This window comes from Piliocolobus tephrosceles, chromosome 3 (assembly GCF_002776525.5).
Source record: "Piliocolobus tephrosceles isolate RC106 chromosome 3, ASM277652v3, whole genome shotgun sequence".
NCBI lineage: Eukaryota > Metazoa > Chordata > Mammalia > Primates > Cercopithecidae > Piliocolobus > Piliocolobus tephrosceles.
In genome coordinates, this window is record NC_045436.1 from 72,420,164 (window position 1) to 72,443,474 (window position 23,311).

At 35.0% G+C, this 23,311-nt stretch overlaps 1 protein-coding gene across 2 annotated transcripts in view; it reads left to right on the plus strand.

Moving 5' to 3' along the window:
- The window catches only part of GRID2 (glutamate ionotropic receptor delta type subunit 2), a 1,491,924-nt gene that overhangs the window by 283,856 nt on the left and 1,184,757 nt on the right, over positions 1–23,311 (plus strand). For both annotated transcript variants that reach the window (XM_023195441.3, XM_023195442.2), the window contains exon 2: positions 1,854–2,009. In XM_023195441.3, the coding sequence (XP_023051209.1) occupies positions 1,854–2,009 (156 nt within the window). The remainder of the gene's footprint in view (positions 1–1,853; positions 2,010–23,311) is intronic.

Sequence of the window (23,311 nt, forward strand, 5' to 3'; positions counted from 1 at the left end):
ATTAATAAAATTATATTCATAAAATATTAATATTCTGGTTAGTAAACATCTAATAACACATTAAGGAAGTACTAAATTTACGTGTCAATTTGGAAAATTCTGGCCAGCTGTGGTGGCTCACACCTGTAACCCCAGCACTTTGGGAGGCCGAGGCGGGTGGATTACGTGGTCATGAGATAGAGACTATCCTGGCTAACACAGTGAAACCCTGTATCTGCTAAAAATACATAATATATATATATATATATATGTATAAAAAATTAGCCGGGCGTGGTGGCGGGCACCTGTAGTCCCAGCTACTCGGGAGGCTGAGGCAGGAGAATGGCATGAACCTAGGAGGCAGAGCTTGCAGTGAGCCGAGATGGCACCACTGCACTCCAGCCTGGGCGACAGAGTGGGACTCTGTCTCAAAAAAAAAAAAAAAAAAAAAAAAAAAAGAATTCTTCATTATTTTCTCTCAGGCCATGGACAGATATTCAAAATATATAGGAAACAAGGCAATGGTTTGAGGAGACTGATACAATCCATGCCAATATAAAAGAGCAGTGATGGCCAGGCACGGTGGCTCACTCCTTTAATCCCAGCACTTTTGGAGGCTGAGGCTGGTGGATCACCTGAGGTCAGAAACACAAGACCAGCCTGGCCAAAATGGTGAAATCCTGTCTCTACTAAAAATACAAAAAGAAATTAGCCGAGTGTGGTGGTGTGCACCTGTAATCCCAGCTACTCAGGAGGCTGAGGCAGGAGAAAGGCTTGAGCCCAGGAGGCGGACGTTTGCAGTAAGCTGAGATCACGCCATTGCACTGTAGCCTAGGCGACAAAAGAAGACTCCATCTCAAAATAAACCAAGCAACCAACCAAACAAAAAGAGCAGTGAAAAGAGAAAGCCAGCTTCACACTGGCTTTATAATACATACTGTGTATATAATAATACACTCTGTATATTATCATTTAATACACACAATGTGAGGTTTAGACAAATGTGTTTAATACACACAACATGAGGTTTAGACCAATGTGTTTAATACATACAATGTGAGGTTAGACAAATGTGAGGTTTAGAATTTGAGCATGTTGGTCAAGGTCGCATACTTAACAAGTGACAGAGTCAGTATTTAAAATCAGTTTGCCCTTAGAATCAATGTGTTTACCAAATATGCCATTACCAACCAAATACTCAAAAATTTACCAGTGTTTATCATCATCATAGTTACATATGGATAAAAAATGCTATAATTAGGACTTACATTAGGACTTACATTAGTTCCTTGAGAAATATTTCTCCATTCCCTCTGCACAGAGATTTGAATGTCTTTACATTTTCTATAAATATTACTGACTTTACTACTATAAAAGATAATGATACCTGTGTTCAGAAAAAAGGGGGGGGGGAGAAAGGAAGGAAATGAAAAATAAATTAAGATCTCCACAATTGTTTGATTCCTATATATTCTATGAATTGACCTCAGGAAGTTTTCTGAGCTTATTTCCTTTTATTCAGAAAAGAAACCTTCCAGCTATGAATTCCTTAAAGGTTTCATGATATAAGACATTGAATGTATTGGATACTTTTTGTCATGTAGAAGCTTTTGATACTTATTACATTTTCTTCCCCATGATCTCCCTGCAATAACACTTTGAGGTACTATTTATCATTCCATTTGGAAGAAGTAATTATATTCCTTCTCAGCTATTACACTGCTTCCAGTACAATGTGTTTCATTAATAAATAAAGTGCATGTTTTAAGTGAACGTATATGTTTTTTAAATACATAAGTTTCCATGTCATATTTCCAGAGGGTAAGACAGAATATTTATGTTATTATTTAATGGAAAAACTCACTTCTTTCTAGGAGCAATTTTTGATGAATCTGCCAAAAAGGATGATGAGGTGTTTCGCACAGCAGTTGGCGACCTTAACCAGAATGAGGAGATCTTACAGACTGAGAAAATCACATTTTCAGTGACGTTTGTTGATGGCAACAACCCTTTTCAAGCAGTTCAAGAAGGTAAGGTCATCAGTATTTATTTTGGTTTTTTGGTTCAGTTCAAATGGCAATGAAATTATCTTTGATGAAACTTATTAAACATGGATATAATTTTTGTATCTTTGCTGACAGTAGGGCATTATTTTCCTTGGAGATCACTGTATTGTAGATGTCAATCTTATATTCCAGTTTTGAAAGTGTAGAATGTGGAAAGTTATTATATTAATTGAAATATAATATGAAAATGAACAAATATTTACATGTAAAAGCTTTGCAACATTTTTATGACTTCAGTGTAAATGAAACTTTTTTTTTAAGTAGTATTTTGTAACAGAATGTTTATTTTGGACTTCTCTGAGATAACTGCCACCTTGGGTGTTGTTACAACTTGGGATGACATATCAGGTCTACTCATGACAAATGAACTGCTGCAAGGAAAACCTTTGGACACTACATACAAATCAAAGATTGTGCATTAGGACTCTAACATACTGACCTATACTATAAATTTTTACTCTCTATGAGGCACCAAATATTATAGCACTTTCCTCCTTTTCTTCTGTAAACCCGAGTAAATTAAAATTTTTGTTGGTACAAAGTAACACAAATACCAATTATTGTTAATATATTGGAATCATCACTCCTATTAATGAAGATTTTGATTGAAAGATCCCAGACAAATGGAATTTTCTGTTTGATTCTATTAATCTAATTAAACATTTAGCCTCTTGATCCAGAAAGCACTCATTTTACATGAGACTATTTGTTGCTAATTGGGAAGATCTGGATGTTTGTGTCCCCTCCTACCCCACTGCATAGGTCAAAATCAAATTCCCATTCTGGTGGTATTAAGACGTGGGGCCTTCGGAAGATGATTAGCTCATGAGGGCTCTGTCCTCGTGGATAGGATTAGTGCCCTTATAAAACAGGCCCAGGGGAGCTTGCCTGCCCCTTCTGCCATTCGAGGACTCAGCAAGAAGGCACCATCTCTGAAGTAGAAGAAGAGCTCTCACAAGACACCTAATCGGCTGAGCCTTTGATCTTGGATTTGCTGGTCTCCAGAACTGTGAGCAATACATTTCTGTTATTTATAAATTACTTAACCTGAGGTATTTTGATATAGCAGCCTAAACTAAGAAACTAGTCTACCTTATTTTTTATTGTGATAATGTATTTAAACAGAAGATAATGAATGCAAAATTAATTTACTCAAATAAAACGTTTGCCTCATTAAAAATTTAAATAGGATTTGGCAGAAGAAAAGGCAGATACCATATTAACTGTAACGAAGTTGAGCAGAATTTTTTTTTTGTAATGCAAACATTGAAAGAGTAAGGAAAATAAGTGTCTAAAAACGTGTACTTTTCATTTACTGTTTCATCTGCTTTACGTGCAGGTAACCTTTATTGAAATATATTTTCAACCAATAGCACTGGCTACTTTTGAAACCTATTTATGTTAGTTAGAAAATAGATATATGATTGGTGGTCTAAAAGTTTTTTCCTTGTTGTTAATGGAATGGAGTAAAAAATCATTTTTTTAAATGAATAGAACTGTTTTCAGTAAAAACTGGCTTTACAAACAATAGGATAACAATGTTTATAATAATACAATGAGATTTTAATTTTTAATAAGTAAACATTAATGCGAAAAGTCAGATTGAAATAAATATTCAGATATTTACATTTCAAAATCAGAATCATCCTGACAATACAGGGATTTAAATAGTGGAAATGTTAATAAATTTTCTGTGGAAATATTTAAAAGCAGTATAAATTAATATTAGAAATAATGGAAGGATCTGGAAAATAATAAAATAGAATTGGAAGAAGATACCAAATAATTTTAAAGATATATTCAATGGGAAATATATGTCAGTCATTTTTAAGAAATCTGTATTATTTTTCTTTCTCAACTCTTATGTATAAGGACCAGAATGTGAGCAGGTAAAACGTAAGGACTGATTTCTTTCTTTATCTTCTGAGTAACTACATATTAATAATTGTGAATTAACTTCCAAGACATGCTAAACTACCCACGCTTTTAAAAATATTGACCTTGACTAAAAAAGTAGTAAGAAAAAAAATGAAATGAATACAACACAATGACCTAAATTATAAGGTCAGCAAAAAAAGTACCTCACACCTTTATTAAAGACTATAATTTGAAAAGTAACGACAGTTTTTTAAATACTATACCGCTTGTTTTTGTTTGTTTGTTTTAACATTGCTCTCTTTAATTATTCTGCTGCCAGCTAAATTCTGAAAACAAAAATATCTTGCAATAGTGACGTGATGGCACTGAAAGCAAATTGAAAGAGGTAATAAGGTTCCCAGATAGAGACCACTAGACACTTGTCAAGAAAAATGAAAGAGCTGGGCAGTTTGCCTGATGGCAACAGGCAAACTAACAGGGTGTTCTCCACCAGTTACTTTGATGGTCAGCTTTGGGTAATAAACCTGAAATGAGTTCCAGGAAGCTTTAAATATAATTTGTTTCCCTATTCAATATCAAGAAGGGTTTCAGTTAATGTTAGAAGTGAAAATAATTATTTATAGAGTTTTTTTTTTTTTTTTTGTAAAATGGTGGCTTGAAAAAATAAGAGAAAATATTCTAGTGAAAGAGAACAAACAACCCTTTCAGAAGCACTGTTTTCTTTAATGTTTTGAGGAAGTAATTTAGTAGAAAACCTCAACTGTGCCATTGAAGATAGCCAACTTTCACATGTTTACTGCAATACTATGCAAACTTATAATGAGAGGGACTAACATCACCTTGTTTGTTTTCATTTTTTACAATCTAAAGGACAAAAGATTCAAGGATACAATTATAAGTGATTGCTTCCATATTAGCATTCCTAATGAACTTATAGAAAAACTCATGGTTTCGATCGCTCTGTTTATTCAAATTTGAAAGTCAATCCTTGAACAAATAGCATCATCAAACATATAGATATTTAGTAATAATGACAAATGATAATAGGGATCACTCAGAGATTAGATAAATAAAATCTAATAGCCTGAAATCCTCAATTTATTTTATTGCTAGAATTTCCTCTAATCGGTCACATTTAAGAGCTGATTTTTTATTTTAAAAATCAAAATTTCTGTTCATTGTATCTTTCTACTGTCATCACTTAATAAGAGAGAGGAATTCAGTGACAGCCTATATAACCCATAAACAGTAATAAACAGTATTGGTATTTTTGAAATCTTCCTTTGTAGCTTTGTCTACAGTACATTTTTGGATAGCAATTAATCCTTTAGAAAATGAATTTCTAGACAGATACCTCAGTTATAACACGGGTTTAACATTCCATTCTCTGGAGATGAATGACTGCATCTCTTAATTTTGTCAGTATTTGGTAACATCGATTAACATTGATTTCAGATCTTCGAAATAAATGAATAATAGAAAAAATTCTGTTTTCACAAAAGTTATCTGGAAATAAATTACCTGTTTTGAGATTATTCTTTTTTCCTTTCTCATGAATGTATTTGTTGATAAGCCATTTTTCATCTTTTGTGTACTGAGCTGCAGGATATTAACCAAAGGCAAATACATTTTCAAACCTTAACTCAGGAGGTTTTCTTGACAATTTTTTTTTTTTTTTTTCATTTGGATAGGCTATTTTGGTATCTAGGATGCAGTGTTCTCCATAAAAAATAAATTTAAAAAAGAAAAAAGTTACATGGGTTATTTTTTAAAATCTTGAGAATTATAGGGGTGGAAAATTATACAAATCTGGTTGAATATTTTCACAATTTAGATGAAATAATTGAGACCCAGAGTGGTTAAGTAATTCTCCCTAGTTTTTCTAGGGTTACCAGGCATGTGTGTAGCAGAAAAAGAGCTAAACCAAGACCTCTCTTACATCAGTAGTCCAGTATTTTTCTTGCCATCTCTAATAACTATACCCACCTATGCATATGTATACACACACATGAGATAGCATGATGTATTACAGGATTTCAGTAAGTACTGTAAGGACTCAAAAAAGTAGCAGACTTATGTTTTGATATTTATTTGCTGTTTATTATTTATGTTCAATCATGGAATAGTAGGAAAATTTCAATCTAGATGATAAAGACCCGTTACATTATATAAATCAACCTTGTTCTTTTGGTCTTGGTTTTTCTAATCTGTAAAAAATGAAGGAATCTGAATATAATGTATTTTTAAGGTAACTTTCATCTCTATGGTTTTATAAACCTTAAGAACATAGTTCTAGAATTAGAACCTTATACAAATGATGATTATTTAGTGTCCCTTTAGAGAAGGTTTCATGTTGCCGAAATTGCTTCCTAGTTTTTCTGTGTCTGACTTTAAAATAGATTAAACAGATATAGGGTATCCATTGTTTGTTCTGCCACCTCATTCAACTAATCACCACAACCCACAGCACTCATTACTACCACTAGAATCCAAAGGGTCTTGTGCTGATTCCCTTAACCTGAACCAAAGTAGCTATACATAGGTTACTCTTTTAATTCATAGGTTACTCTTTTTGTTTTCTCTTACAGATTTTTTCTTCTGTGGAATCTATGCACGACATTTAGCATAGATGTACAAATGTCTGGTGTGAAAAATACTGCTGTCATTTCTGAAAACAGTACTTAGTGTTTATATTGTTAGCTCTTAGCTGAGATCAACATAAGATGGGCCATGAAAAGTGGAAATTTATAAGAAAACAAAGTCAGGAAATGTAAGGGTGGTATATTTGTAGAAATCCTCAAGTCAAAAGGTGAATGAAGTATGAATCCATATATAATTCTCACATGTATTTGATGTATTAAGAAGGAAGTGAAGCATCGTTCTTTGATATTTAATGGCAAGATTCAGATAAACAATTTTGAAATAATTGCTCTTATTAGAAAAATACCTAAAAATAAGCTGCATAGTGCATATAAGGGCAGAATTATACTATAATGTCACAAATTAATCTATTTGAAAGAAAACATATTAAACTATAATACTTTTTTATGTATTGCAAAACATTTTAAACATCATTAAAATTCAAAAACACAAGGTGTTTGAAAAATGTCCAATGCTTTTTGAAATATAAAAATATGAATCAATATATCAAAGTTCAATTCAAAGAAGTAAACTTTTATTGTAATATGCAGTAATGGGATTCATTAAAGTTAAACTGTTGTGATGCTGGAAATATGAACATAAAATCAATGGTATTTTTAATATAAATAAACAGTTGTAGTTAAGAGAGATTATCTTGCAAGTTTCAGCCTGGTCAACCTTAAGACTACTTCAACACCAGTGTTGTTTTACACACTGCTCTTGTAAAAGGTAAACATTTTACTTTAATGAAATGATTATTTCAATTGGATCTGCCTCATATATCTTCTAAAATAATTGCCTGTATATGATTATGCTTATAAAACAATAAAACTGCATTCATTTTTGGTTTATGTTACCCATCTCATTTCTTTATCGTTATAAAAATACATACATATTTATTTCATGTGTGTAAATTGATGATAAGAAATTAGCACAATCAGAAAAAGCGTAAGGACATATAATTATGAAAAAGAACATCTCCAAAACACATTACCATCCATGGTGAATATTTCAGGTGTCATTGATTAAATCTAAATAGTCTAGTCCAAAGAAGATGTAAATAGAATGATTTATGTGGTTGCAATATTTGACACTTTTTCCCAGGGATAAGTCTCACTTATATTTCATTTATATGACTGCTGCTTTAATATGACATTTTTACTGTGAGAAAAATCTGCTAATTTCAAACGTCTTACACTGGATTCTGCAACCTTCCTACTATAATACTACAGTTTGTGTTCCCCAAAAGCCTGTGCTTCCTGGACCAATTTTGATAACTTCAATTCCAGTTTATTTTCTGAATTTCCTGACAATAAACTAAACTTGAGAATTGTTGTCTGTGGGAACTGAGAAACAAAACTAGGAAATCATGTAGGTATAATTCTATTCATTCATTCATTCATTCATTCATCCATTTGTTCATTTATTCATTGTTTTCATTCCTACTTTCCTTCCCACATCAAAGTCAAGGTTGTGCTTTGAGTCCCAGTGTCCATCTCAGTGCTCTGGTTAACTCTGGACCATCTACATGTGTGAATTGGTAGAAGGAGCAAATCATGATGTGGAACGGCCATCTCCAAACATCTGCACATCAGGAGGGATACTGGATGTCTATTCAGTGACTAAACCACCTATTTTCCTCTGTGAGTGAAGATACTTAGCTTGGTCCTTTCCCCAGCAATCTCCTGCCAAAACTTGTATTACTTCTTCTCCTTGCCTGTCACTTTCTAAAGACTGGGCCACAAGGTCTGGAATTAGAATCTATCTAATGTGTGCTCTTTAGTGTCCATCATCAATGTAGTATTAAAGTACAAATAATTCTATGCTTGTTAGAGACAACACCAACATGCATTTAAAAAAATAAAATAATAAAAAAAAGCTCACACAAACCTTTTCCATTGCAGAATTTACCATTAAGAGCAATATATATATATATAATCCTAATTTTGAGACTACTCAGTCAAATTAATTTATTCAAGTACTTATTAAATGCCTAGTACTTCCAAGATTGAGCTAGCTACAATGGGAGATAAAAAAAAAAAAAAAAAAAAAAAAGAACACAGCATGTAACTCCAGGAATAAAAATATATTTGAGGAAAGCTATGGATTTTTAACCATGAAAAAGCATGCTGTTCCCCTCTGCCTTTCACTTGGGGTTTAATTGTGTTAATAGAAAGGAATAAGATGGTCTAACTTTTTAAAATATACTTTTCAGGAAAGAGAGGTATTTTCTTTCTTAAAAAAGTTTATTACTTTACCTTTAAACAAAATATTAATGAAGATACAAATTGCATAGTCTAATCTTTTTTCCTGTTATTTGTTGTTTTACTGCTGTATGTGTGAGTCTTTCCCTTATCTCATTCGATATCATACTCTTGAAGTAACAGGTCTCTACTACAGTGAATAGATTGAAATTCAGATGTTTACACACCTCTACATCACAATTTTATAGCCTTTGTGCTTCGAGGACTTTTACCTCACGATCTATAGTTGTGATCTGTTGTGTGAGTTACCTCATAAGGATATATATTTTAGCAATTTGTGCTGCTCTGGATTTTGTTTTATTTGGAAGAGTCTTTAGCAGCATTCTATGAAAGCTGTGTTTAAAGGAAGTAAAGATTTGTTCTTTTGTTGTCTGTGTTCTTTCTGCTACCAATTCTTTTATCCTAATCATAGCACATCACTTTCTTGTATTCTTCTATGTCTGTATGTATGGTGTATGGATATGGTAACATAACTCACTTTTAATCAGTCTTTTATGATACTGACTCATTAGAGGAATCACTATATATATTAAAGTAACTCTGAATGTCTGGTTTATTTGATTAAAAATCACATTTACCTACACTCTACAGTTGTAACAAGAGATCAATATGTAGTCATGAAATAGTTTAAGTTCATGTTGACAAACTAATGATGACTTCAGTATATTTGGAATTTTCAATCTGTCATCACTATTTTCTATATCCAACTTTTATATAATCTAGTTTACTTGGTTAATTTGACAAGAAATAGCAAGCTGACAATTACTTTCACATTTAACACCTATTTTTTGTTGTCCTTGACAAGTGTAATGAGATTTATGGGGATCAAATTATGAAGAGTCTTTTGGGACTCATGCAATACTTTGTTATCTTGTAATTTTCAAAAGAATTATTACAGAAAAGCTCTCTTTTAAAAGGAACATGCAATAAGCCAACGTGCAATAGGAAATTGCATATTCTGGGGAAAAAAAAGAAAATGAATCAGCCAGTACCTTTTGGGTGACTGTGAGCATTTAGCCTTGTGCCAACTACTCTGCACACTGTTGTGCTCTCCATTGGCTGTCCTGGTTAATTTGGCCTTTATTCTGTAACCTTGTGCTAGGTCTTGACCTATGTGTACCTCTCTTCTTTATGCTCTCCCATTACAGTGCTATTTTAAAACAGTTTATTTAGCCCCTTTTTAATCCTTGATTCTCCATATTATACTGCAGACACTCAAAATGTCTATATTTCGTTTGATATGTAAATCTTAAGATTGGCGTCATTTACCTTGCAGGGAAAAACATAGATATTAAGTTCATGAGCCATGGAATTAGATACCTGCCTTTATGTATGAATTCCACTCTATGTCTTATTATCTGTGGGCCCTCACACAGACTATTTCTGAGCCTCAGTTTCTTCACAGTAAAATGAGGATAAATACATACTCCATGGCATTAATATGATTATGTGATTATTGTGTAATGATTATATGGGATTGTAATTATGGTAGATGGGTTCCTCCACTAATCTCATTACATTTTAATGACAGTGCTGTATGTGATGATTTAGTACCATTGCATGTGTCCCTCAGTGTTTTCACCCCTTTCCAATATTTCGTTCCTGAACGTATTCTAGTAGTTTTATTAGTGGTTCCCATGGATACCTCTGAGTCTAACCTTATTACCTGCCTAGTCAGCGACATATTTTTGCCCATATGGGACTTTCCTTATCAAGATTTTGAATGCTATGGTTTTACAAATATAGAATTAAATGCTTTTGCTTTTCTCTCTCTCTCCCTCCCTCTCTCTCTCTCTCCCTCCCTCTCTCTCGCTCTCTCTCTCCTTGGGCTGGTTCTGCTAGTCAGCACAGGAAGATGAGAATTATACATGTAGTGTAATTTATTTGGCAAATAGTAGTGATGTTGCAACATGTGTACTTAGGGTTGGGAGGATTTAAAATACCTTGTTACCATTTCTGGGAAGCAGAGAAGGCCTGTGGAGGCCAAATTAAAGCTTTCTGATGATTTGTGTAGGCTTAATACAATCAGTGAAGTAAATAAGGCACTGAGTCATAGCTAAATGGAATTCAGCTGTGGAGCAACATAATGCTGTAGGAGAGTGATATATGTGAAGGTCGAATATAGAAATTAATTCAAGGAAAGCTTTATGCTTTGAAAGATGCATCATCTCTGGTAATTTTATATCTGACATGATTGTTTAAAAGGTTATCTTTGTATGCTTTGCACATTTCGTTGCAATTATACATAGGTAAATATTAACTTTAAAAACTTGGTCATTTGCTTTTTTGAACTTCTTGTACTATTCTTCAAAAACACCTGATAATCACGTTATTTTCTTAAGAATTTATGCCTCATTTCAAAACAGATTTACTTTTTGATCTTTGATAGACAAACATGATATGATGGTTAGATTGGTTAAGTCCATTTCTTAAGCTATATTTCAAACATAAAGATACATTAAAATGTCTACTATATATAAAAAAAATATATATTCCAGACCGTGCACTGTGGCTCACACCTGTAATCCCAGCACTTTGGGAGGCCAAAGCGGACAGATCACGACATCAAGAGATCGAGACCATCCTAGCCAACACGGTGAAACCCCATCTCTATCTAAAATTAGCTGGGCCTGTTGCTGTACGCCTGTAGTTTCAGCTACTCAGGAGACTCAGTCAGGAGATTTGCTTGAACCTGGGAGGTGGAGGTTGCAGCGAGCTGAGATGGTGCCACTGAACTCCAGCCTGGACGACGGGACAAGACTTCATTTATATATATACATATATATACACACACACCCACACACACACATATATACACAAACACACACACACATATATATGTGTATTTCTCAGAATGTATTTTAGGGGAGGATGTAGGTGGGGAAGCACTTCACAAATCAAAGTCAGAAACAATCTTAGTATAGAGAATATTCTTGAATAGTATTAGCTTGAATGCTAAGAAATATTTTTGTATTTTTGAATGTATACTTACACAAACAGAAAGTTCCAAAGTAGTCTCATGTACTCATTCGTATTATTAAAACTGAGCAAAGTACAGAGGGCTCAGGTGAGAGAAGGTAACTAGAGAATTAAAAATAAATACACAAAAGAGAAAAGGTCACATTCTTACAGGTCAAAGCACAAGAAGTTGTCATATTAGCCTCATTCTGTGTGCTCACAAATCCTGCTTTTATTCTGTTATATGTATTTGTTCAATAAGCTTCAGTGTTTAGAATTGTGTTGCACAGTTCAAAGTTTTATCTCTGTATTAACTCCAAGAACTATGGGAGTATGTAAAAAGACTGAACTGATGACTGACTATGGGGACATTTTTGTTGATGCTGTTTTTGTTGCTGCTTTCTGTTGATGATTTTTCTTTTAAAGTCAGGCCCCTCTTCTGTAGGGCTGCTGTGGTTTGCTGGGGGTCTACTTCAGACCCTATTCACTTGGGTCCCTCCCACACCTGGAGGTGTCATCAGTGGAGGCTGCAGAACAGCAAAGATGGTTGCCTGCTCCTTCCTCTGGGATGTCCATCCCAGAGGGAAACCAACCTGATGCTAGCAGGAAGGCTCCTGTAAAAGGTATCTGGTCACCCCTGTTGGAGAGTCTCACCCAGTCAGGAGGCATAAGATCCAGGACCTCTTAACAAAGCACTCTGGCTGCCCCTTGGTAGAGGAACGGCACTGTGATGGGGGACTCTCATACATCTGGACTGCCTAGATTCCTCAGAGCCACAAGGTAGAAAGACTAAGTCTATTGATCCGTGGAGACTGCAGTCATCCCTCCCGCAAAGGGCTCAACCCCTGTGAGATCAGAGCTCTGTCCCTACACACCTGCCTGAAGTTGCTGAAATTCCTGCAGGTAGGCCCCATCCAGTGAGGAGGAATCAGTCAGGGTCCAGCCTAAAGAGGCAGTCTAGACACGATCTGCCACAGATCAAGTGGACCTCATAGATATCAATAGAACTCTCCACCCACAGATAACAGCATATACATTCTTAGCACAGCATGGCACTCACCTGAAAATCAGTCACATAATTAGAAGTAACATACTCCTTAGCAAATGCAAAATAGCTGAAATCTTAACAAACAATATCTCAGACCTCAGTGAAATCATATTCAAACTCAAGATTAAGAAATTCACTCAAAACCATGTAACTAAGGGGAAATTGAACAATCTGCTCCTGAATGACTTTTGGATAAATAATGAAATCAAGGCAGAAATCAAGAAGTTCTTTGAAACTAGTGAGAGCAAAGAGACAACATACCGGATTCTCTGGGACACAGCTGAAGCAGTGTCAAGAGGGAGATTTATAACACTAAAGGCCCACATCAAACAGGTAGAAAGATGTCAAACTGACATCCTAACATCACAACTAAGAGAAACAGAAAACCAAGAGCAAACAAACCCCAAAGCTAACATAAAACAAGAAATAACCAAGATCAGAGAGGAACTGGAGATAGAGACATGAAAAACACTTCAAAAATAAATCCAGGATTTATTATTATTTATTTAAAAATGTAGACCACTAGCTGGAATAATACAGAAAAGAGAAGAATCAAATAGACGCAAAGAAAAATGATAAAAAAATACTACCACTGACACCACAGAAACGACCATCAGAGAATACTATAAACACCTCTTTGCAAATAAACTAGAAAATGTGGAAGAAATGGATAATTTCCTGGACACAGACACCCTTGTAAGACTGAACCAGGAAGAAGTTGAATTCTTGAACAGCCCAATAACAAGTTCTGAAATTGAGGCAGTCATAAATAGCCTACCAACGAAAAAAAGCCCAGGGCTAGACAGATTTACAACTGAATTCTACCAGAGGTACAAAGAGGAGCTGATACCATTTCTTCTGAAACTATTCCAAACACTTGAAAAGGAGGAACTTCACCCTAACTCATTTTATGAGGCCAGCATCATCGTGATACCAAAACTTGCCAGAGATTTAAAAAAAAAGAGAATAGAAAAAGCTTCAGACCAGTATCCCTGATGAACATAAATGTAAAAATCCTCAATAAAATACTGGGAAACCAGATTCAGCAACACATCAGAAAGCTTATCTACAATGCATAAGTAGGTGTCATCCCTGGAATGCAAAGCTGTTTCAACATACACAAATCAATAAACATAATTCATTACATAAACAGAACTAAGGACAAAAACCACATCATTATCTCAATAGATGCTGAAAAGGAATTTGATAAAATTGAACATCCCTTCATGTTAAAAACTCTCAATAAACTAGATATTGGTGAAACATACCTCAAAATATTAAGAGCTGTTTATGACGAACCCACAGCCGATATCATACTAGAGTGGCAAAACCTGGAAGCATACAACTTGAAAACTCGCACAAAACAAGGATGCCCTGTCTCATGACTCCTATTCAACATAATGTTGGAAGTTCTGGCCAGGGTAATCAGGCAAGAGAAAGAAATAAAGCGTATTCAAATAGGAAGAGAGGAAGTCAAACTGTCTCTGTTTGCAGATGACATGATCTTCTAACTAGAAAACTCCCATCGTCTCAGTTCAAAAGCTTCTTAAGCTAATAAGCAACTTCAACAATGTCTCAGGATACAAAATTGATGTGCAAATATAACAAGCATTTCTATACACAAACAATAGACAGTCAAATAATAAATGAACTCCAATTCACAATTGCTACAAAATGAATGAAATACCTAGGAATACAGCTAGCAAGGGAAGCGAAGGACCTCTTCAAGGAGAACTACAAACCACTGATCAAATAAATCAGAGGGGACACAAATAAAGGGAAAAACATTCCATGCAAATGAATAGGAATGATCAATATTATGAAAATGGCCATACTGCTCAAAGCAATGTACAGATTCAATGCTATTCCCATTAAACTACCAATGACATTCTTCACAGAATTAGAAAAACTACTTTAAAATTCATATAAAACAAACAAACTTTTTTAAAAAAGAGTCTGAACAGCCAATTCAATCCTAAGCAAAAAGAACAAAGTTGAGTCATCACACTACCTGACTTCAAACTATACTTCAGGCTACAGTAACCAAAAGAGCATGATACTGATACAAAACACACACATAGACCAATGGAACAGAATAGAGATCTCAGAAATAAGACTGCACATCTACCACCATTTGATCTTAAACAACCCTGACACAAACAAGCAATGGAGAAAGGATTCCCTATTTAATAAATAGTGCTAGGAAAACTGGCCAGCCATACATAGAAAACTGAAACTGGACCCCTTTCTTACACCTTATACAAAAATTAACTCAAGATGGATTAAGGATTTAAATGTATAACCCCAAGTGATAAAAACCCTAGAAGAAAATCTAGGCAATACTATTCGGGACATAGGAAGGGGCAAAGATTTCACGACGAAAATGCCCGAAACAATTGCAACGAAAGCAAAATTTGACATATAAATATAATTTAAAGAGCTTCTGAACAGCAAAATAAACTATTATCAGAAAGAATAAACAACCTATAGAATGGGAGAAAATGATCACAATCTATCCACTTGAGAAAGGTCTAATATCCAGAATCTACAAGGAACTTAAACACATTTAGAAAAGAAAAACAACTACATTAAAAAGTGGACAAATGGCATGAGCAGACACTTATAAAAAAAAAAAAAAGACATTTATGTGGCCAAGAAACATGAAAAAAAGCTCAACATCACTGATCATTAGAGAAATGCAAATCAAAACAACAATGAGATACTATCTCACGCCTGTCAGAATGGAGATTATTAAAATATTAAGAAACAGCAGATGCTGGTGTGACAGGAGAAAGAAGGATACTTTTACACTGTTGGTGGGAATGCAAATCAGTTTAACAATTGTGGGAGATAGTGTGGAAATTCCTCAAAGACCTAAAATCAGAAATACCATTGAACCCAGCAATCTCATTACTGGATATATACCCAAAGGAATATAAATCATTGTATTATAAGAATACTTGCATGCATTTGTTCATTGTAGCAGTATTCACAATAGCAAAGACATAGAATCAATCCAAATGCCCATCAATGATAAACTGGAAAAAGAAAATGTGGTATAGATACATGATGGAATATTATGCAGCCATAAAAAGGAATGAGATTCCGTCATTTGCAGGGACATGGATGAAGCTGGAAGCCATTTTCCTCAGCAAACTAACACAGGAACAGAGAACGAAACACCAACTGTTCTCACTTACAAGTGGGAGCTGAACAATGAGAACACCTGGACACAGGGAGGGGAACAACACACACTAGGACCTTTTGGGTGTTATGGGGAGGGAGAGCATCAGGATAAATAACTAATGTATGTGGGGCTTAATATCTTGGTGATAGGTTGACAGGTACAGCAAACCACCATGGCAAACATTTACCTATGTAACAAACCTGTATTTCCCACACATGTATCTCAGAATTTAAAATAAAATAATTTTTTAGTCCCATATATTATGTCTGACAAAATGGAAATGGGCAGACTTTATGTCAAACTACTGTCCTTCAGCTTACCTGAAATTCATGCTAGGGATCCAGGTGAGCACAGTCACCAGTTGATATGTTTAGGCTTCGTGTTTCCACCCAACTCTCATTTTGAATTTTAATCTTCATCATCTCCATACTCCCCACCTGTGAAGGAAAAGACCAAGTGGAGGTAATTGAATCATGCAGGCAGTTTCCCCCATACTGTTCTCCTGATAGTGCGTGAGTTCTTACAAGATCCGATGGTGTTATAAGGGGGGGTCTTTCCCCTTTGCTCAGCATTTCTCCTTCCTGCTACCTTGTGAAGAAGATGCCTTGCTTCCCCTCCACCTTCTGCTATGATTGTAAGTTTCCTGAAGCCTTCCCAGCCATGCGGAACTGTGAGTCTATTAAATCTCTTTCCTTTATACATTATCTGGTCTCAGGCAGTTCTTTATAGAAGTATGAAAATGGACGAATACACCAGTGTATATTTTCTTTCTTTGGAAACTGCTTAACGCTTAAATATGGGAAGGGGAGGCCAAATGACGGAAACTAGGAATTTCCAAGATCAATTTATTATTCTTTCAAAAATAAGAATTGTAATTGTTCACTTATTCGTAGGACACTTTTTATTCATTGTACACTAAATTGGGATTTATACAGATGAATTAGACAAATTTAATTCAAGTTTTCAGGGAGTTTATAGTCTACTGGGGCAGTATACAAAGAGATCTAGAAAAGTTGATAATTTTACTTGTAGTGGAAACAAGTGATATAAAATAATGATACTAAAATAACAGGTAGACTATGTATGATTTAAAATCAAGGGCCCATTTTTTATAAGATGAGGATGATGGATGCTAAAACCAAATGAACGAAAAACCTTTGGCTAAGATTTCAGGTTGAGTAGTAGACAGACATGAAAATGTAAAGGGAACAGTATTCCAAGCTGTTTCATATGGGAAAATAATTTGGAGGTATGAGCTTGCTGTGTTGAGGGACTGGATGTTGTTGTGGACACTCAAATTTTTATTTTGTTGCTTTACAAATATTTATTTTCATCATCAAAGTCATTCCTTGCTTGTCAACTATATTACTTGTGAGTTTCTTACCTAAATCAGCTTTGGTTCTTTATACTCCCCTTGGGCATGGTGTATATTCCAAAGGAAAACCTGGTATTCCTGCAGATCTCACTGACGTTTTGGCATGGGGACTTTTTTACTGGACCCTTTTTAGATTTTAAATTCACCTGCTATAATTCTGATTTTGAATTTAATTTTGGAAACATAAGCGCTTTTCCTGTAAGTGTTCTTCTTTCCAGGAAAACTAAAATAAATACCACAATTTGTTTTTCAAAATAAATTTACTCAATTTTCCTGTTCTTCTAACACAGTAATTCACAGACATATTATTGAATCAGAAGAAAGGAACCTCATTTTGTGGCTTTTACATTTATATTTTTCTGTACACTTCTACAGAAGAGCCTCATTTGATAAATCCAATAGTAAGAGACATTTATTCTTAACTTACCACATCCAATGAACTGTTAAAAATACTTCGTTTTTTCCTGATCTTTATACTGACTTATGAAGTATGAGGTAGTTACTATTCTTATTAGCCTTTTTTCAGATGAAGAAAATGAGCCACACCTCAGTTAGGTTAATTTATTACACTTGGAACCTTTAGAATAGTGCCTAGAACACTGGTTTCTCTTTAAGTCTGCTGATTGGGAGGCTCAGGCATGTTTCAGTGAGAGGAAGAAGAAAGAAGGTAAGGCATTTATCTTCTGTCTTGTGTGTGTGGTTGGCTTAAGCTGACTGTGTGCCTTAAACAAAATCTATGTATTTCTTGATGCAGCTTGCTCTATATCACTTTCTCTTGAAATTCACTGTCTTCTCCTCTATCCTTTGGACCTAGAACTGGTGGTATCACTTAACTGCTACTAGCTCTGGATTTTTGTACTATTCCCCATTTGTTGGCTGAACTCCACCCAGACCTGTGTAATTTAGCCCATTGAAAAAGAAGCCCTACCTAAATTATCCTATTTTGAGTTGCCATTGTTTTCTATTGGAATTTTAACCAACATCATTATTTAACTCACATTCATCTAATCTAATCAGAAAGTGTTATATCTTTGATTGTATTATAAAGTCAATCTATGTATCACATTACAAAGCACAGTAAGAGGGCCTCAGAGTTCTAGCTTCTGTGCGTTACAAGCTAAAACCTTTATGTTAATGGACACTTTAATGATTCAGCAAAGGTCGACATGATGTTGGAGATACTGAGTGGCAACACCCCTTCAAAAAGGCTCTACATCTGAGCAGAAACACAGCTTATCTCCAAATTGCCAATACACAGTACAGTTGAATGGCTGAATTTACTCATTTATGCCTGGCTGCAATTTTTTGAATTTTTGCAATCAGACCTTGGTAATGACCTTGAGCAGCAGGATATAAATAACTCCCACAGGTTTAGCGTTCCAACAATGGAACGCTAAGCATAAATGGGTCAAGGAAACATCACTATTTTTACTTTAAATAATATAACAAATGAAATAAACATTATGAACGTTAATGCTGCCATTATATATTTAAAATGTATTCTTTAAAGCCTCTTCTTTGATTTAGGAAGTTGATGAATCAGTTATTCAAAAATTTTTGAATATTCCTTTTTTATGATAACAATTTTTCTGTATTTTTCCTTTATTTCGTTCTTTGTAGGAGTGTTATATTGTGTAAACTAGACTCATTATTAAGTCCCTGGGGATAGGGAAGACCCACAAGTTACTGGTGAACATTTTTCGTAGCCAAGATTTTTTTTTTACTTGGTAACTTTCTGTTACCTATTACCTAGAATAATAAGGAGAAAGTAACAAGTTACAAAAGGACTGTTTGCATTTTATATCTTTTTATTTCCCAGACTTACTCATTAAGTAGGTGCTAATGAACAGCAAATGGCCAAACACCAGGCAGTACAGCAGGCAGAAGGGTAGGAAAGGTCTCACAAGGCGTGATCAGTATAATAAGGTTCTCAATTCCATCACTAATTCAATATTGTTCAGCATTTCAGCACAAGACACTGAGGGAGAATTGGTAAATAATGTAGAGGTAACTTAGAAGCACTCTACCCCTTCCGAAGCTTTAAACTACAAATGAAGATGAGAAATGTGTGCACAAACAATAGCATAACAAGGCAGTATGTATAAGTTCAGTGAAAGGGAAACAAAATACAAAGTTCAGTAGAAAAAGTGGTGATGTACAGCAAAGGATGGTGAGTTGAGGGAGAAAGGAAAAAAAAAAATGAAAGGGAAAGGTAGTAAGCCATGCTTTCTTCTCTGAAAGGAGAGAAAGTATAAGCAAATGAATTAGGTATATTCAAAAATAAATCTTTGTGATTGACAGAAAAATGGGAGGTAGGGGCTGGAAGATATTGAGAATGTAAACATCATGCTGCAAGGACAGAAACAGTAAATTTTCTCAAGATTTGTGTCCTATTCACAACTTCAGGGTCACCTCCTTCCCAAACTAGTGGTGCAATGGTCAATTCAACATAGAAAGAATCATGATTCAGCAAGTAAAACTGAAGACTAATAAAGACATTAATAAAGAGATCAACCTTCATATACCAGAGTCTTATTAAATCTTTTAAAATGCAGCAAAAGTAATGAAAATGGTTTGAGTTCAAAGATGCCGCTTCTAAGGCACAATACCTGCACTGTGTTTTAAGAGCAAGTGATATTTTAAAATAATTATTCCACATCTTCAGTGGAGTAATTGCTTTTCACATTAAAGAAAGAGATAAGCACCCAAGTTTTATAATATAAAAAGTGCTATGCATGTGTATTAACTAATTCTCTCAAAGGAATTTTACTACACATTTGGCATTTTGTGCTATAACTCAGTGTCATGGTGCTGTGCTCTTACATGAAAACATGGATTGTTTCCTAACTGAGTTAGACAGAAGTAGATAAAGAATATTGATATCATGTATTGTGGTTCCTTTACATGCGTAGTTTGTGGTTACTATTTTTTTCATTAAGTGAGATAATGTTTTAACGTATGTATTTTTATTGGTCTGATGACTATTACAAGTGGCCATTGAGGCTTGTTTACTCTGAATAAAACATGCTCTTCAATTTGTAACAATTGGCCACTTTGTTAATCATTGATTTATTCTTTCACCCAAATATATATTAAGAGCTTTTAATCTGCAAAACACTGTAAGTGCTAAATACCAAGATGCATCATTGTGGTTTCTGGCTTCAAAAATTTGTTGTTTTGCAAATAAAAGATATAAATAACACTAATATAGATGTAAACAGTCATAATACAAAGTACAGTAAGTTATAAAGTTTTCATTAGCAGTAAAGATAAAGTGTTAGAGGATTTCAAGAAGTACTGATGTTGGCATGCTTACTTTCCCTTCTCCACACACAGCTTGAAATACTTGTTTTTCCTCACATGCTTAGTGTATCCCCAATATTTGATACCAAATATATAACAGTCTGCTTGAGTTTATTTAACATTATTTCAGTCTTGTTGAGAACCTTACTATGTGGTTAAGTTTTCATTAATTAATGCAACAAATATTTATCGAGTGTCTATGTACCACATATTAGTCTACGGATTCATGGTACCAGTGTAAAACACAGTATCTTGCTCTCTGGGAATGTATATTCTAGTTGAAGAAACAAAAAATAATAAAGACAAATTCCAGATTGAAGAGTTAGTATGAAAAAAAATGAAGCAGCATACTAGGCATAAAGATGATGATAGTGGGGTGCCATTTAAAATAAAGTGGTCAGGAAAATAGCTTTTTGAGAAGATGATTTTTGAGCAGAGACCTGAATGATGAAGGGGCAAAAGTGATGTGGTTCTCCAGTGGAAAACAGGGTGCACAACAGTTACTGGAAATAATATATATTATATATTATACATAATATTAGATTACTATAATTTTTCTTTCTCCTTGTGACCACATTAATACCTTATTTCCATTTAACATGCAACTATCGTGTCTTTGAGAATACCTCCTTCAATTATCTGACCACTACTTGCAGTCACTTACATTTTCACACCCTGCCTTGTTTTGAAAATTCATTTTGTAAACTGAAATTATATATACTGTAGATGCAGTTCATCTGCATATCTGATTTTATTTAGAAACTCTGATCTTGAAAAGAGAGCCAGTGCATCTCTTAATTAGGCTTAATCTCTTTACTGTTGAAAATGTATGTGGATTATCACTGTTATCTGTTACCACAATTTTAATAAACTGTTTTCACCCACAATGTTAAACTATTCAAAAGAGTCCCTTCCCCTCTTCTACAGTAGCAGAGTTTTAGTTGGGTTTATGGTTCCCCAAATAAGACTACATTTCATACCTTTCCTTGATCGTATACAGAAGGCCAGTGGAATGTGAATGGAGGTGTGGACAACTTCCAAGTCATTCCAACTTAAACACAAGCTCTTTGCTTTAGACTGACACTCACCCCCTTTCAATGACCTGGAATATTTACGTTACTGGGACCCAGTTTTCACGAGGCATATGGGGACAATGCAGTGGGGAATGGCTGAGCAACAAGATAGGAGGAACATGATTCTCCTGTAGAGAAGAGTTGCCCTGGCTGGACTGCTATGAGTGACAGAAAGGCACCTCTACCTTATTTAAGATCCACTTTATGTGTGTGATATTGTTCCAGTTTTAACCCTAAGCACAACAATCATACCTGTCTCTATAAATATTTCACTACATGAAACAGAAGTATCATTCTGCCCACCCTAGTGAGGATGTGCAATTCTGAGAAACCAGATGCTCCACTTCTGTTTTTTTTACCATTTTCTTCTTTTGCTTTCCCTTCGCCCTCCTTTTCCACTTCCTCTTCCTTCACGCTGTACTGAGACATCATTTAGTTCATATTATTAAAATGTAAAATTAAACTATTAATAGTAAATTTACAGAGTCATATGGCCATCACCAAAATCCAGTTGTAGAACTTTCCCATCACCCCTCAAGCTCTCAAGCCCATCAATTGACAGTTCAATACTACCTTCAGCCAACCATGAATTGTTTCTATAGATTAGCCTCTTCTGGGCATTTCATTAAATGGAATTAGATAATACAAAATCTTATTATTATTATTATTATTATTATTATTATTATTATTATATTATTATTATTATTATTTTTTTTTTTTTTTGAGACGGAGTCTTGCTCTGTCGCCCAGGCTGGAGTGCAGTGGCCAGATCTCAGCTCACTGCAAGCTCCGTCTCCCGGGTTCCCGCCATTCTCCTGCCTCAGCCTCCAGAGTAGCTGGGACTACAGGCGCCCGCCACCTCGCCCGGCTAGTTTTTTGTATTTTTTAGTAGAGACGGGGTTTCACCGGGTTAGCCAGGATGGTCTCGATCTCCTGACCTCGTGATCCGCCCGTCTCGGCCTCCCAAAGTGCTGGGATTACAGGCTTGAGCCACCGCGCCCAGCCTTTTTTTATTATTATTATACTTTAAGTTCTAGGGTACATGTGCGCAACGTGCAGGTTTGTTACATATATATACATGTGCCATGTTGGTGTGCTGCCCCCATTAACTCATCATTTACATTAGGTATATCTCTTAATGCTATCCCTCCCCACTCCCCCCTCCCCATGATAGGCCCCAGTGTGTGATGTTCCCCACCCTGTGTCCAAGTGATCTCATTGTTCAATTCCCACCTATGAGTGAGAACATGTGGTGTTTGGTTTTCTGTTCTTGCGATAGTTTGCTGAGAATGATGGTTTCCAGCTGCATCCATGTCCCTACAAAGGACACAAACTCATCCTTTTTTATGGCTGCATGGTATTCCATGGTGTATATGTGCTACATTTTCTTAATCCAGTCTGTCACTGATGGACATTTGGGTTGATTCCAAGTCTTTGCTATTGGGAATAGTGCCGCAATAAACGTACGTGTGCATGTGTCTTTATAGCAGCATGATTTATAATCCTTTGGGTATATCCCCAGTAATGGGATGGCTGGGTC